The sequence below is a fragment of the Microtus ochrogaster genome, unplaced genomic scaffold, assembly GCF_000317375.1.
Source record: "Microtus ochrogaster isolate Prairie Vole_2 unplaced genomic scaffold, MicOch1.0 UNK22, whole genome shotgun sequence".
Classification (NCBI taxonomy): domain Eukaryota; kingdom Metazoa; phylum Chordata; class Mammalia; order Rodentia; family Cricetidae; genus Microtus; species Microtus ochrogaster.
The window spans coordinates 5,454,878-5,471,970 of NW_004949120.1; the positions used below are offsets into that span (position 1 = coordinate 5,454,878).

Genomic DNA, 17,093 nt, shown 5'->3' on the forward strand with positions numbered 1-17,093 from the left:
CAAGGCTGGAGGACAGGCACTGACACCAGAACCACCTAACCACCAGGTTACAAGGCTAGAGGCTAGGCACTCTGACACCAGAACCACCTAACGTCGGCAGTGGAGCTCAGCTCAAGGGCTGGGAGAGGCTGGGAGGCTTTGGGAACCCTGTGGTCTGTACAGTGATGACACTGAAGGTCTCTGAACAAAGAGGAAGGAGGACAGAAGGGTTCTGGGCCACAAGAGCGTTGGTGCTCGGTCAGGATGTGTGCTGTGGCAGTGTGCCGTGCTTGATGCTGGAGACAGGTAAACAGGCTGCACAGTCCTCGCCCCCAGAGTCACCGATTAAGGAGAATCAGAGAGTATAACGTGACCATGTAGACACAGGGCAGGAAACAATGTAAGAACATTCCTGCACTATGAGCACAATCCTATTTTTCACCCTTTATTCTATGTGTATGCATGTGTGTGATGTGTTTGTGAGTACAGGCATTCTGCCTTCTCTGGGACCTAAACAGTCCAAACTGAAGATCCCTGAATTCTCAAAGAAAGAAAGTGAGGTTTTTTAGTTTTTTAACTCTAATCTTAGGACCAGGGCACATTTCTCTCACTGAAGCTGACTCTAGGGACAAAGTGTGTTCCTGTGACATTAGTTTCAGAGCCAGGGCATATGTCTTTAGTTCTGAATTCAGGAATAAAGATGTTTCTTTCCCGGCAAAAAAAAAAAAAAAAAAAAAGAAAGTGAGGCAGCCATGCCAACCGTTCCCCACCCCCACCCCCGCCACCCCGCTCCAAACACACACACAAAACATTAAGCAAGGGTTCTTTACTCTTTTCTTTTGGTGCAGTGCTATGGAATAAAGCCAAAACCTAGTGCACATCTTCAGCCTGAGAGATGCTTTTACAGTGAGCTTATTTTCAAGTCTTCAGAAAAAAGTAGCAGCTTGCAGATATTAAATAGGTAAAAGTTCATAGCAATGCCATAGAGTCTTTTCCTCCTTTCAGAAAATTATTCATGGCAGATAGGGGAACAGTTGAGTCACGTGTCTCCAGTGTAAGCACCAGGAGTCTAGTGCCCGGACCAGCTCCTGTGTAAGCACTAGGAGTCTAGCCGGAGGTTTGGCTTCACAATAAGAGACCTTGCTGCTCTTGAACACCCAGCACTCCCGCTCCTGGGGACAGAATGCTCTTATCCCCCATAAGCACAGCAATTCATGTGCTTGCCTCCCCACCCACACACACACTACATAGTTTAAAAATGAAAATCTTTTAAAAAAGAAAGTGAAGTGAGGGTGAGAACACGCATCTGTACCCTACTTGCTGGGTAAGGGGACTACAAGCAGACCCCTGGACCTCACTGTCTAGCCGGTCTAGCCAACTCGGGGAGCTCCAGGTTCAGTGTGCTTTGTCTCACAAAGTGAGGGGGAAAGCAACGGAGGAAGACACCCCGCATTGCCCTCTGGCCTCCATATGCACACCCATGTGCAGGTATACACAGAAGGAAACATTTTGCATAAGCCTTTAAAGGTGGGAGTGGCTGGACAGCTGGGTCAGCAGTTACGACCGTTCTGCTCTTACAGGGGACGTGAGTCCAGTTTTCAACACTCACATAAGCTCACAAGCCTCTAGAAACTCCAGATCCCAGGGACCCACAGACATCTACACTCGTGTGCAGGAACCAACACAGAAACATGAGTAAAAAATAATAAAGAACAAAGGGGAAGCTCACCCTTGACAGACAGTAAATCATGAAGGAGATGCGGTCTAGTAATCCTTTCTTCCTAACGAGTCAGCAGGGACAGCCATTGCCTATCTAGACCTCGGCCTGACTTAGAGCGTGTTCCTCAGTGTTTCTCACAGAGAAAGGGAGTGTCGAGCTGGTCCACAGAAGACTCTACTGTGCCAGAAACCCCACTCTAAAGGCTGGCACTGCCCACTGCCCACAGTTTTTCTCCTTCTATATCCCACATCAAGCGACAGACTTTACTAGACACTGCCTTTGATTTACAGGCCTGTTGAGACAAGGAGAACATAAGCTTCCTCAGGCCTGACTCATCCCACAAACAGGGCTCATTAACGGGAAATTAAAGCACAATACACACCATAAAAACCTCGATAAGATGGTTTCTCTAAGTCATGAACTTCAATCTAAATCACTCCATTGGTCAGGGCAGAAACCAGCTAACTACTCCTGAACAAGCACTGGACATAAACGTCGCAACTTCTCCCTATTTCCCCAAAGAATCTATGGCTGAGGAGTGCCACGGTTAGGGCTTAGTGCATTTGTCTAAAGCAATCTTGGTTGTTATGAGTTCCCCAGGAGAGAGCAGTCACCCTTGGGTATCTGGACTAAATCTAGTCTGAGCCCCAAATCCCGATACTGATGATGCCTGCTCTGGGGAAGCCTGGCCAGGGAGCCTGTTCTAGGGAATGACTGACTAAACAGAGCTATCTCTCCTGGAGCCACCAAGGGATGTACTCACGAATAACAACGTATGTAAAGCACTTACTCTCTGCTTTGAATACAGCCAAGAGATGATCTGAAATTAATTCTTCCACCGAAGATTCCATTTTCCTTTCTCCATCAATTATCCAAGGAGTTTGTGGTAGATTCCTGGAGTATTTATTATATCTGCCTGCCAAAGAAACATCAGCTAGCTGGACTGAATGCTGTGGTCAACAGATTAGGGTAAAAGGAGAATTTAGTAAGCTTGATGTTCTACATGCTAGGATAGAAAATGAGGCCTTTAACTAAGAAACAGTCTAATTGGGAAGCCATAACATAGTCATGGAGATGGTTAAATAAGGTTTAAAGTAATAATAGAATAGGTACCTTAGAAACACAGAGACAGGGTAGTAAATGAGTGAAATGATTTAATAATTTGACTGACTAGAAAAGTCAGATGATATTGTGGAACACAACAATCATAAAAAAACTTGCTTTTACAGATTACTAATAATAATTTAAATATAATGGTCATTGGTGATGATGTATTACAGGGAATTAAATTTGTGAAAAGTTTAAGAATTTGTAAGTTAAAAAAACAAATGAAAACTCCCTAACACATTGTGACTCACTCCTTATGAATAAAGTCCCTGCGAGAACGCCGCTGCCACTGCCCAAGGAGGCAGTCAGGACTGCGGAGCGACCTCCTTCAAGCTTTCACTATGAGGCAACTCTAGCTTTTAAAACACAACAACAACCTGCCTGCGGTACAGCAATCAGGAAAGTCTGGATAAAGCCAAGTGTTTAATCAGAGAGAGCACAGTAACATTAGTTCTCTGAAGTCTGTTTCCCAGCTGACTGAGCACCCTCTGCCTGGTTTGCTCTGCATCTGGCCATCGGGAGGAACAGAGCGGGAGAGCAGCCAGAGAGCAGGCGCGGACACGTTCAGGAAGGGGCTGACAGGACGTGGGCATTCCAGATGAGATAGTTACCAGCAACAAAAACAGCGCCGTGAGTGCATTCCATTTCCAGGACAGTGCACACAGTCTTCGGTGAGTCTGGAGGACAAGGAAACTGCCTGCGAAACAGAGGAAATTTTATGGACACTAATACTTGAGACATGTATCACCAAACAGATGAATCTACACTGTCCAAGAAACTCAGAACTTGAGCCCCAAGGACTATACCTCTCCCCACCTTCAAGTTTTAAAGCAAAAAGCGCCCTTCAGGCCTTTACTACTTTTCAAAATTTACTGTTTTGTTTAAAAGACTTTTTATTTTATGTGTAAGGATATTTTGTCTGCCTGCATGTGTGTCTGCGTACCACGTGTGTAGTGTCTATGGAGACCAGAAACTGCCATTGATCCTGGGAATTGGATCCAGGTCCTCTGAAGAAGTAGCCAGCGCTCCTAACCACTGGGCCATCCTCCAGTCCCTACGCTCTGTTTATTCTGAGACGGGGGGGGGGGAGGGGGGAGTCTCTCCCTGTATCCCAGGTTGGTCTGGAGCTCACTATGCTGCACAGTCTGGCCATAATTCATTTGCCCCCCTCCTGAGGTCCAGGATTACAGGCCTAAGTTACTATGGCAGCTGCAGAGGACCACCCCTCTGTCTAAGATTTATTTTTATGATGCCAGGCAGTGGTGGCACACGCCTTTAATCCTGGTACTCAGGAGGCAGAGGCAGGCTGATCTCTGTGTTCAAGGCCAGCCTGGTCTAGAGAGCGAGTTCCAGGACAGTCAGTCAGGGTTATGAAGAGAAACCCTATCTCAAAAACCAAACCAAACAAAACAAAGATTTTTATCTTTCTTATTTATTTATTTATTTATCTGCTTGCTTATTGATTGTTTTTTCTGCAAGGCAGGGATTTGTTTATTTATGTTAGTTTATTTATTTATTGGTTTTTACAAGGCAGTAGCTATGGAGATAGTCCTGTAGACCAGCCTGGGCTCAAACTCACAGAGATCCACCTGCCTCTGCCCCTTGAATGTTGGGATTAAAGGTGTGCCCCACCATCACCCAGCACCAAGATTTAATAACTGTTTTGCCTACATGTTTATCTGTGCACCGGATGTGTGGGTGGTACTGAAAGAGGCAGCGTACCACCATGTAGGTGCTGGGAATCAAGCTAGGTCCTTTGCAACAAGTGCTTTTAATCATGGAGCCAACACTCCAGCCCCCGGAGTGCCACTTCTAACACACAGCAGACGCACTGAGCAAACTGGGGCTTGGACATTGCCCTTCAGTCAGGAGATCTTTCCCAGACAATTTTTAACAGCCTTCAGAAGGAGGGGAAATCCACGTACACAAAGCAGATGCCCCTCTAGCTCTCCAACCATCGGTTCTGTCTGATCGCGGGCTGCTGTCTGGCATGAGGTTTAACTGCGTGGGCAAAGCTGGACTGAGTAGGTAACTGCTCCCATCTGGGGGTCTGTCCTGCTGTGGGGGTCCTCCACTACTTCCCCCTCTTCCTTCCCATTTCAAGTGTGACACAGGAAAAAGTGGAAAGTTGGGGTGCAACAACTTATCCTCTGTCCACCATTTAGAATTTCCACAGCCACGAACTGGAGGTTACCTATAAATAATTAAATTCAGAATCAACCCCAAACAGGTGGCTTGGAATTTTTCTATGATTTCCTAAGATGCCTTATCAATGAAATCATTCAGAAATCCAAGAACTGGCATTTATATGAAGTATCCTTTTTAACTTTAACTTTATGTGTATGATGTTTTGCCTGCATTTATGCCTGTGCTCTATGTGTCTGCCTGATTTCCATAGAGGTCAGAGAGGCCATCAGATCCCCGGCTGGTGTGTGGCAGCTGGGACTGGACCGCGTCCATCTCTCCAGTTTCTAGATAAAAAACTTTTGACTTTTCAAAGATTAATAAAAATATTTCCATCATGAGACTCATTTCTTTTTAGTTCATAAATGATAAGAAACCCTCATCATGATGTCATTGCTTGATACGTATTCAAGGGTTTTCTAGAAGGAAAATTACAATAATTAGGTTTTTAAAAATAACACTGATAATTAAAATACAAAATTTATTGTATTTCTACATATTTTAAGAATTTATATTTTAGAAAAGAGCACTGAGGTTCGGAAGAAGACGCTGATATAGCTGAGTTCCCAATGTGGACTACAGAATGGATCTGAACCCAGGTTCCCTTCTCTGTGGCCAGTGTTCTTTCTGTGCGAGAGATGGATGGACACACTAGAAAGGATCAGATGTGGGCTGGAACAGGCACAGCTCTCAACCTAGGACCACTAAATTACTAAGCTGAAAACCCAGGCAAGGAAATCAAACCCTCCTCTCAAATTCAAAAGCTTGGGCTTTGGTCCTGGGAACTGAACCCAGGCCTCTCAGCTCTGCCAGGTAAGCACTGACCACTGAGCCACACTCTGGCCTCCTCGATTCATAATGTTCATTTGATAAACATTTACCGCTACGGCCGCACGTCAAGTGCTGTTCTAGGTCTAGCACGGGACTGAGATGCACACGGCTGGGCAACACCCAGGACGTCTACGAGGCAATCCAGGGCGTCTGTGCCCCTAGTATCCCTTTGTTCCTAAAGTTACACAGTGCCTCCTTATTTCTATACTTACGTGAGGAAATCCTCTTCCTTTATCTTATTCAAAGCTTTCAAAACCGCCATTCTGGTGAACACTGACTACATAGGGTGAAACAAAAAGACAAGATATTTTATCTAGACAAGAGCTAAAATATAGCTAATTAGAGGAATTATATCATCCTACATATTTAAAATCAAGAAATACTTAATAGTCCCAAGAAAGTTATTCAAACATAAGTGCTCTTAGTGCTGGTCTGTACCTGGCCTGCATCTGCAGGTCTTTTCTGTCTATGTCCGTAATAAAAACAGCATGGGCAGATCAAGGGAGACACAGGAAGACAGGGGTAGTGGACTTGTGCCCAGCTCTCTTCCTCCTTCTGTTCAGTACAGTGCACCAAGTCCTCCTGCATCAGGGCATTTTATCACAGCTACAGGAAAAAAGAACTGAGGCAGACACTCCCGAGGCTCTCAATAAAGTCTGTTTTACTGGACAGAGCTAACTACTAGCTGACCAAAATTAGCCATAGATGTTTTTGGAGGACCAAGATGTGTAGAGACCCAGGAGAGAGTAGGGTGGGGCTTAGAAAGATTCTCCCTTTTAGACTGAGGAAGGAGAGAGCGAGGAGGCCACGGGTGGCTGCCCGGCTGCTTCCCTGATGGTTCAGGTTCTTATCCCGATACCTGATTCCAGGTTTGTACTGACCAAGATAATTATTAGCAAGTGCTTCAGCCACGGCTCTGTAGGACCCTGACCGCGGAGTTCTTGAGCCTTTGGAACTGGGGGAGGGAGGAAGTGGAAGGGTTTGGGATTCTGGATAGAGGCTCTGAATGCTCTAGGCAGAGCTTAATAGCCCGTTCTGGTGTGGATGAAAAGACAGGAATGCCGAGGGAAATGTGGGAAGCACTGGCCCGGCTTGCCAGGGTCAGGATGGGATAAACCTTCCACGCGAGACTGGACTGGGGCATCCGGGGTGTGTTTTCTCATATGTAATCCCATGTAAGAATTTCAGCACAGCTGAAATTAACGGTGATGGATTAAGCTGTTCAGCTGAGGAAATTTCAAGACAGAACATTCAGTTGAGAAAGCAGCTATAATTATTAAGAGACAAAGAAAAACCTCCTGCCAAGCATTTGGCCAATAGGACAGGTGTCTTAAGGGCAAAACCCCACCCACTGGAGGTTCCATCTTGTGAAGATTCAAATTCATTTGAAGAAAGTAAACCTTAACTGAAGTGGTTCTCAGCTCCTTGAAGGAACTGCCAATGGGATGTTTCCCCAGGGTCAGTGCACAGAAGCCGATGCAACCGTGGGCCAAGGGAGCCAGGCGACATCTCAAGCTGGCAGCAGAACTTGGCAGCGACACAGACTGTTGCTGTACGTTTAGAAGATGCGAGATCAGGGGGGGTCACGGAGCCCTGCCTCGTGGTTTCAGAGAACAGCTGAGGGTGGGCAGTGTGTGGCAGGATTGGAGTCCTGCAAAGGGGCCCTTACACAGCTACAAGTTCCAGGACAAACCGGCTTATACAGTGAGTTCCAGGCGACCCTGAACGAGGCTATCTCAAAAGTCCAAAAGAATAAAAACTGCAGAGGATAACAATGTATGAACGCAATGGAAACCTCTCCAGAGCAGCTCTCAGCACGCTCGCAGCACAGGTTCAGAAGGGAAACCCTTACCTGTTTGTTCTTGGCTGGTTTGAAACAATCTGGGCAAACTTCACCTCTGAAATAAAATTCACGTTAAGATAAAAGTTTAGTCGGGCGTAGTTGGTGGTGCACACATTTAATCCCAGCACTTGGGAGGCAGAAGCAAGTGGATCTCTGAGAGTTCAAGGCCAGCCTGGTCTACAGAGTGAGTTCCAGGACAGTCAGGGCTAAACAGTGAGGCCCTATCTAAAACAAATAAAAAAATAAATAAAAATATGTTTAATGAGTTTATATTAGGTAGACACAATTCAAATACATTTTATATTTACATATTATATATAATTTTGTGTGTTTGTATGTGTGTGTGTGCATTTGTGAGCTACACTGGTTTTCCTGAGGAATCTTCTACGAGAGGTAACATTTTAAATGTAAGGCATGACAAGTTCTGAAATATTCACAAGAAAGAAAAACAATACCATCTTCATGAAAAAGAAAAGCACCAACACTTTACATAATTGACACTGTGTTTTACGGGGCAACTTACAGGAAGCGGCAATCTTCATCTGTTTCTGGATGAGCAAAGACCACACTCACTTCAAACAAGCTCTAAAAATCACAAAGAAGAGTTTTTAAATGAGCAAAAGGAAATTAAGAGCTTCTGAAAGGCAACGTAAGGTAACTCCGAGGGACTGGCTCAGACACACCGTGGCCTGCAGGCCTGTGTGCAGGCAGCTGTGGGAGGAGGTGCTTTAGCTTTGCTTTAACTTCTAAACCCAGTTGCCAGCAGGACTACCAAAGCTGGTTAGGTTGTTTTGTTTTGAAGACTGTAATATTACCCCAACACTTCTCTCTTCCTTTTCCTCCATCCAAACCTCCCCAAACTGTCTTTTAATCAACTTGTTGTTGGGCAAATGATACTCTAAAGATAAGTGAGAATTTGGAGAGCTGGACAGAGATAACTAAAAACCCCCAGAAAACTTCCGTTCCATTACTGACCAGTTATTAGAGGACAAAAACATTTGGTTCAAATCTGTAAGGATGCTGGATGAAGCCTGTGTGTGTGTGCACGTGGGTGTGAGTGCGTGTGTGCGTGTCGGTGTGTGTATGAACATGGAGGCCTGAGGATTTCAATTTCAGCCCCTCACCATCTTCTTCCTGAGATGGGGTCTCTCTGATTAACTGGGCTGGCAGGTCGCCGAGCTCGAGACCCACCTCTGCTCGGCTTTTACATGGCATTGGCAATCCTCACTCAGGTCCCAACACTGCTGTGGCAAACACCAGCTGAGCCATCCCCAGCCTTCCAGCTTATTCTTAAAGTATCCGAATCTGACTCTTTAAACCAGTGCTCTTAATTTCCCTTTCCTCAAAAGTGATGCTTCCAAATTATAAAACAATCTAGTACAAGACGGTTTTCCAATCCCATCCCACCGGGGTGGACTTGCAAGCCATTTGGTGTGATCCTCACCGCCATGTTTATTAGATGTTTGGAAAGCTGTTCTGTTAATACCTTTCAGTTGTGAGAACCATGAGACGCTAAGTTACAGAAAATATTCCTACTACTAAACAATTGCTTCAGCAAGCATTTCTGTATGTGAATAATTTCAATATGAGATATTTCAATATGATATATCTTATCTCTGCAGAGAACCAGCAAGGTTTGCTACTGAAGGAAAAGCTGTGAATGTCACATACCAACTGTCTTCTCCTTGGTTCTATTACCCTGAGCCCTCTAGGTCCTTACCAAACCCGTTATCTTCTCTAGAATTATAATAATAAATGGTTTCTGTTTTGCTCCTTATTCTAATATGCATTATAAAAATAAGATGAACTGAGTGTTTCCTACTAAAGAACACCAGCTGGAATCTACTCAAACATCACTGAGTCTTTTGTCTCTCACTTTCTGTTCTCTGACTCAGTATGTAAATTTTAAAATTATCTACTTCAAAACTGAAATTTGAGGTAAGAACAGCTTACATTGATGACTTCTCTAATTTCCAAAGTACTTTCATTACTTCGTTTCCTTTTCAGACCTTCTGTGAGGTATTTTTACTCTTCCCTCTTTCAGTATTCAGCTTATAGAGCTTGTCCTGACACTCACACCACTTGAGAGGGGGAGGCAAAAGGTCAGGTGTTGTCACCTACATAGTAAGTTCAAAGCCAGCCTGAGCTATGAGACCCTGTCTCAAAAAGCCAAAACCACAAAAGGGACTATGTTTACCAGAGATGGAGTATATAATTTAGAATGGCTCTAGAGGGTGGTGCTGGGACTTTACTTGAGTAGGGGTATATCTAACATTTAGGGAACTTCGTTCTAGTGAAGTGAGCAAGGAGCACGTACTACTTACTGAAGCCTGACTTCAGACAAGCTTACACAGGGCAGCCTGCTGAGCTGTCCCGATTTCAGCCCATTCCCACCACGGAGGCCAGATCTTCTCTAGAATTGGAAAAGTGGCCAGCTGTTCTAGTTTCAAAGGCAGTCTCTGCCTAGAAACAGAGGGACTTGAGATACCGCCAGCTCTTATAGAAGGGCTCCATTTCATTGTCGCTGAATACCAACTGTCTACATATTTGAAAGCAAGACTAGCCACAAATAAACAAAAATAAATAGTCTGGAGTTGATTTGACACTTGCTTAGCTTTTCGAAAAAAAAACTCTGTGTGTGTGTGTGTGTGTGTGTGTGTGTGTGTGTGTGTGAGAGAGAGAGAGAGAGGCAGTCAGAGACAACCTGTAACAACTGGTTCTCTCCTTTTACCAAGGAACATCTTGAACCCAGGCCACGAGGCTTTATGGCAAGCACCTTGACCCACTGAGCCATCTTGCTGGCCCCTTGCTCAGTTTTTAAAACACTGTTTTGTGTCAGTAAATCTGGCCTTTCAGCTAAATTACAAAGCTGTCAAGTGAAGATTTCCATCTAGCCTCTCAAGGTCAGTATGTTTACGGTATCTGTTAGCTTAAGCATCTGGGGTCACAAGGAGCGAAAACAAACAAGAGACTTAGCATTAATTTAATAGTTCGAAATGAGCATTCAAACCCTTAGGAGAGCTGGGCAGGGTGGTGCACACCTTTAATCCCAGCACTTGCGAGGCAGAGGCAGGGGAGTTCAAAGCCAACCTGGTCTACAGAGCGAGTTCCAGGACAGCCAGGACTATAAAGAGAAACACTGTCTCGAAAAATAAAACAAAAATAAGCCCCAAACCTTAGGAGATCCTTCACTGAGTTACAGAAAGAGGAGAGGCTTTTGGAGAATCAGGTCTCTGCAATAATAAAGGGACCCCAGGAAGCCAGAGATCAACAGTGCCGATGTGGGATACCTTTCCATCGACGGGAACGCCCAGTCCCTCTGAGAACAGGGGGTGAGTGATCCATTTGTAGGCTTCTTTCAGCTGAACGGCATCGTTTCTTCCCAGAGACAGATTCCGTTTTCTGAATAACACAAGATCGAAGTCACTGGCATGAAAACCTCATTGTTCACGTTAAAGGGAAGGCTGCGTGCAACTGTCTTAGAATGAGCACCCTTAATGTGTCGAGCACTGCTCAGTACAGCAGAAAGAACACCATACAAGGCAGACAGAAATTCCTAAGGCTTTGAGTGGCATGTGAGCCCACTTTTGAAGACTCAACAACCAAAGCATTCGTTTATTTTCCTAAGTTGGAATCACCAGATTCCAAGGTTCACACATAAACTCTGGAAAGGTCAAGAAGATGAATGTTTGTTGCTTGGCAGTTACAAAAACATCTGCTGCAATAGTTATCCTCATGCCCCAAATGTCTCCAACTCCTCCTTGCTGAGAACAGGGGCTTACTTATGGGAAATGGAGTCACGGCTGTACTCTCGTCCTTATTGTGTAAGAAGAGACACTGAATCCTGAAGCATCTACATCCTAAGATGTCCACCAGTGTAACATTAGTGAAATAAAGATCTCACATTCCCCTAAAGTCTACTCATGAGCCGATACCCGGTTCTGAGAAATCCCCTGTACGAGAACTAGCTTTGGTATTGCACAATTGCAATAGAAAGGAACTAAGGAAATGCACAGGGCAGCTTTGGTATTGATTACTAAAACTGTTCTACTCTGCTGAGAGCCCCAAGATATCACTACCAAACTAACCCGCCTGTATCACTCAAGTAATTAAAATACCAAATGCCCCAATGGCTGGCCACAGGACCGCTTGTGACAACAGACAGGGCGGAATGCGGTCACCAACCACCCTTTTTGGTTGTCTTGGTTGTTTTTCTGAGACAGGTTTCTCTGAGTAGCCCTGCTGTCCTGGAACTCAGTCTGTAGGCCTGCCCCTGCCTCCAGAGTGCTGGAATTAAAGATGGGCACCATCATGGTTGGCTTTGAGGCATTCCTTCTTTAATGTCTAATTTTCACTGACAGGGTTATTACCTACAAACACTACCCTTATCATTTAATTCTGCAAGACCAACAGAACCCACTAACTGCAGGCAAGAAACAAAAGTCTTTTAGCTAACAGTTAAAATTAGTTGGTCTGAGAGGAAAAAAATATAAAAACTACTACTGTTCTGATATAGCCACTGCTAAGCTGCCTATAAACTAATAGGAAACACCATACCCATGCAGAAGAAAATAATCTTTAGGGGGAAAAGTATGATATATAGATATTATAAACACACACACATACATACACATACCTACTGTTCCTCTAAAAATGCAAATTAAAAGTTGCCCACCCATTCTATATCCATTTGAGGCCATAACTTTGGTTATAGTTAAAGGTGCTTTGGGGTACAGTTTAACAATGAAATACCCAGATAACTCTTGTATTTAATAGGTTACACGAACTGTTTCTACTTCTCTGGATATTAGGAACATTTAGATATATATTAGATTTATTTACTTTAAGTGTGTTGTTGCTTGGTTTGGAAACTATGAAACTGTGTCTCCAGGTGTGAGTACACACAGCTTTAATCCCAGCACTCAGGAAGCAGCGGTAGAGGGTCTCTCTGAGTTCAAGGCCAGCCTGGTCTTTATCTCCAGCTGGAGAGACCCTGTCCTAAAATACAGAACAAAAACAAAGAAAAAACTGTATGTCTGTGCACCATGTGCATGCCTGGTGCCCAAGGCCAGAAGAAGGTGCCAGATGCCCTGCAACTGGGACTACAGATGGCTTTGAGCCTCCACATGGGAGCTTGGACTTGAACCCATGTCCCCTGCAAGAACAAGGAGTGTTCTTCATCGCTGAGTCAACTCTTCAGCCCACATTTAGATGTTTTTAAAAGACTATTTTAATACTGTGTCAACAGTTTAATTACATTTGCATAAACTAGCATCAAAGTTGAAAGTATACAGCTAAGAAATAAGCATGTCTTGGAGAATGTACACTGGTCCTGCAGAGGATTCGAGTCCAGTTCTGAGCAACTCTAATTCCAGGGGATCTGATGCCCTCTTCTGGCCACGATGGGTACTGCATGCATGTCACAAATAAAATACACAATATTTATTTATGTGTGTGAATGCTTTGCCTGCCCGTATGCATGCACACTGTAAGTGTGGCCCATGCAGGCCAGATAAACAGATGGTTGTGAATTCTTTTTTTTTTTTTTTTTGGTTTTTCGAGACAGGGTTTCTCTGTGATTTTGGAGCCTGTGCTGGAACTAGCTCTTGTAGACCAGGCTGGTCTCGAACTCACAGAGATCCGTCTGCCTCTGCCTCCCAAGTGCTGGGATTAAAGGCGTGCGCCACCACCGCCCAGCGGTTGTGAATTCTTTTTTGGGTCCTGGGAACCAAACTTGGATCCTCTGGAAGAGCAGCAAGTGTTCTTAACTACCGAGCTATATCTCCATCCCCAAGAAAATATATTTTAAAGGATAAAAAGTAGAAACAGAAAAATAAACTATTTTAAATTTGTTTATAGATCCTAGGCTCCAAAACACTATAGGAGTCAATCCTATTAAAACATTGTCCATTATACATTAAAAAACAAACAAACAAACAAAAAAACAAACAAAAAAAACCCTGCCATGCCTTTACTCCCAACAGAGGCAGGAAAATCTTTATGAGTTCCAGGCCAGCCAGAACCATACTTGAGACCTTGTCTCAAAAAACAAACACAGAGAAAAGAAAACTGATTTGTATGAAGAATTTCAAACTTGGTAATTCAGCTAAAAATCTTCCAAGTACAGGTACTTTTCTCCTCCAGATTAAAAAGCCAGAGTAAGGCTTACTTGATAACCTGAAAACCTTATTCATATGTAGGGCAAAAAATATATAATACTTAAGATGTTAAGATTTTTGCTGGGTGGTGGTGACACACACCTTTAATTCCAGCACTCAGGAAGCAGAGAAAGGCGGATCTCTGTGAGTTTGAGGCCAGCCTGTTCTACAGAGGGAGTTTCAGGATAGCCAAGGCTACACGGAGAAACCCTGTTTCAAAAAATTAAAACAAAACAAAAAGATGCTAAGATATTTGTTTTACGCATACGCTGTTCTGCAGAAGAGGGCGCCAGATCTCACTGCAAATGGCTATGGGCCACCACGTGGGTGCTGGAAATTGAACTCAGAGCCTTTGGAAGGGCAGGCAGTGCTCTTAACCACCGAGTCATATCTCCAGCCCGATGTTAAGATTTTTAGTCATGAAATTTGAATAAGGCTGTACCTGATTGTCCTTTAGAGGATTTAGTGCTCGTGAAGCAAATGTGACCTTCTGGGACCCTGTCTGCTGTCACACACCCCAGATGAGGTGACCCCTCTGCAATCACTCTCACCTTAGACACAGCACTGCCAGGAGTCTAAAGAGAAGGCCAGCCAGAACAGCCTAGCAATTATTTTGAGCTAAATTCCCTACATCAGTTCCTTAATGGAATCCTTAGCGATCTTTTCAACCTAAAATGACTGGGGACACCGAAGGAAAAACAGCATCCTGTGTCTTTCCGTCCCAGTATCCCTATGTAGTCAAACAAACAGCTTGGTACAAAACCCTCTGATGAGGAAGGAAAGCAACACCACCCAAGCAATGCACATGCGAGGGAAGCGTTCAGGAAACAGCATGCTCTCGTGGGGTTAAGGTCAACATTTGTTAGACCAGTCTCAAGGCTTTGAAACGCAGGGACTAAGTTTCACTAACCCTGCAACCGTTGATGATGTGGTTATTTCTCCTTTGAAAAGGGAAGATGCAGACATAATATACAAAACAAACAAAAAACTATGTTAATATTTTTTCTATAAATCTCAGAGCCACAGATGAGCTTCTAATACAGAAAGCTACATCTTCTGGGTTTTTCTCACCAAAGTACATAGGAACCTCCAATAATCAATCATATGGCACAGAATGCTTAGTTTTAAAAATCAAACAAAAACAAAAACTCTGAAGATTTAACAGTTTTTTTATAGACTTGATCTGGACATGTGAGACTGTTCAGCAAATCTGATGTGTCTCCTCCCTACAGAAGCAGTTAACAGTTTGTTTATACACCAAATCTGATGTGTCTCCTCCCTACAGAAGCAGTTAACAGTTTGTTTTATACACCAAATCTGATGTGTCTCCTCCCCTAGAGAAGCAGTTAACAGTTTGTTTTATACACCAAATCTGATGTGTCTCCTCCCTACAGAAGCAGTTCATTCAATTACACAGCGCCACCCTAACTAAGAAAGGTGTACATTATATACAAGATTTAAAACCACATTAGATTCCTAAAATCCAAAGATCTCAATTCCAAAACCTATTTGTCTCCTGTGAGTTTCGGGCAAGGGCTGAACTGCCGATTTCTGCTGCCCAGGTGCTCTCTGTAAACTCAGTCACTCTGATTTAAGCAGAATTTTATTTCTCATGGTTTATCATCTAGTTTTATAATTTAGCTTCAAGTATAAATCTAAAATTTATTATCTTAAGCTAGCCTCCCAAACTACTTTCAACACATGTCTAATGTTTGTCAATACAATCACGTTAAACAAGCCCTCGTAAAAGTAAAAAACAAACAAACAAAACCAAATGGACAAGGCACTTAATGAAAGCACCTACTGTGCCCACTGCTCTGGCTGCTGACTTTACTCTGTAACAGGAAGTACTTTAAGAATCAGGTAGGCATCTTTAAATAAAGGTAGAAACTCCCTACTTACCCCATTTCCTGTTTGACCATCAACCATGCAGCATGCTGGAGGCAATTCAGTAACACCCAGAAAGAAAAGGAAAAGTATTTAGTAAAGCGAAGTTTCAACATCATCATCAAAGTGCTTAAATAATTTGTTAATCAAACTCCTCTTATTAGAAAGAGTCGATATTGAATGTGTTGACCTCAGGCTCCTTTAAACAGAAAGAGGGTAAGATTTCAGTTTGTAATGCTGACGTGCTGTGGTCTAGAAATTCAAAGTCTTGTGATACACACCAACAACCCCAGCAAATGGGAGGTAGAGGCAGGAAGATTAGGAGTTCAAGGCCAGCCCTGGCTATATAACAAGTCTGAGGCCACCCTCAGCTACCTAAGACCCTATCTCAAAATCAAACAGCCCAAAGTGACTTGAGTACACATGTACTAAAACATAGATCTGAACGGTGTGGGTTTTATTTTTTAATAACTCTATCTGGCTCATCATGTTCATGTTTATATAACCAGGAGTTAAATGTAGCACGTTTACCTGGACTCTCTCTGAAATACAATGAAAGCTAAACAGATCAGAGGATGGGTAAATGAAAGAGTAGATATATCCTAATGCAAATACAGTACAGTGGTAATAATTATAGAATCTATTGTGGGTTGATGGTTCTTTTACCTTCTCATGCACTTAGTTCTACATTAGGTAAAACATTCTGGGAAAGAATAATTAAAACCTGCGAAGAGTTGGAGGATGAAGAGAAGGCTCAGGGATTGTGAACATGGGCTGCTCTCACAGAGGAGCCGAGTCTGGTTCCCAGCACCCACACAGTGGCTCACAACCACTTTCTCTAGTTCAAGGGATCCAGAGCCCTCTTCTGTAGGCAACAGGTATGCATATACACATTGCTGTTCCTTTTGGAGACGAGGCCGCACATGCGCAGAAGGATCATTGGACTACAATTCCCAGAAGCAGTAGAGGACACTACAAATCCCAGCTCGACGGGGAGCCACGCATGCGCAGGACATTTTCCCAGATGCACCTGGATCCCCTTTAAAAAACGGGGAACGCCATAACTCGCCCCTTTTTTCCTTCAGTCTCTTCACCCCCGTCCCTCACCCGTCGTCACCCCCCCATTAAAGTTTACCCACGTGGGACCGCCGTGTGTCTCGTGTTTTCTCTCCAACCCCGCAGAAAGAACAAGACATACATGTAGGTAAACACTTAGCGAAAGCTTTTTCAAAATTCTTGTTTAATTGCAAACTTCCTAAAATGGAGCTACATTCCTGAAATGAGGGGTCAATGACAACAATGCAGAATGCTTCGCACTGGAGTGTGTGGCACAAGGACCTCTCGGGTTCCACGGCACTGCGGCTTATGAACAAGGGACACTGTC

The 17,093-nt window shown here is 43.8% G+C and overlaps 1 protein-coding gene across 3 annotated transcripts in view; it reads right to left on the bottom strand.

The window, feature by feature from the left end:
* Nucleotides 1–17,093, bottom strand: part of Pus10 (pseudouridine synthase 10) — a 69,710-nt gene that overhangs the window by 16,845 nt on the left and 35,772 nt on the right. For all 3 annotated transcript variants that reach the window (XR_003378804.1, XM_005367741.2, XM_026789566.1), the window contains exons 5-11: nt 15,725–15,759; nt 10,955–11,066; nt 8,188–8,249; nt 7,674–7,719; nt 6,034–6,098; nt 3,418–3,503; nt 2,490–2,615 (exon numbers count right to left, since the gene is read on the bottom strand). Coding sequence is in view for 2 of the 3 variants with exons in the window: in XM_005367741.2 (XP_005367798.1) it covers nt 2,490–2,615; nt 3,418–3,503; nt 6,034–6,098; nt 7,674–7,719; nt 8,188–8,249; nt 10,955–11,066; nt 15,725–15,759 (532 nt within the window). In the remaining variant the exon portion in view is untranslated. The remainder of the gene's footprint in view (nt 1–2,489; nt 2,616–3,417; nt 3,504–6,033; nt 6,099–7,673; nt 7,720–8,187; nt 8,250–10,954; nt 11,067–15,724; nt 15,760–17,093) is intronic.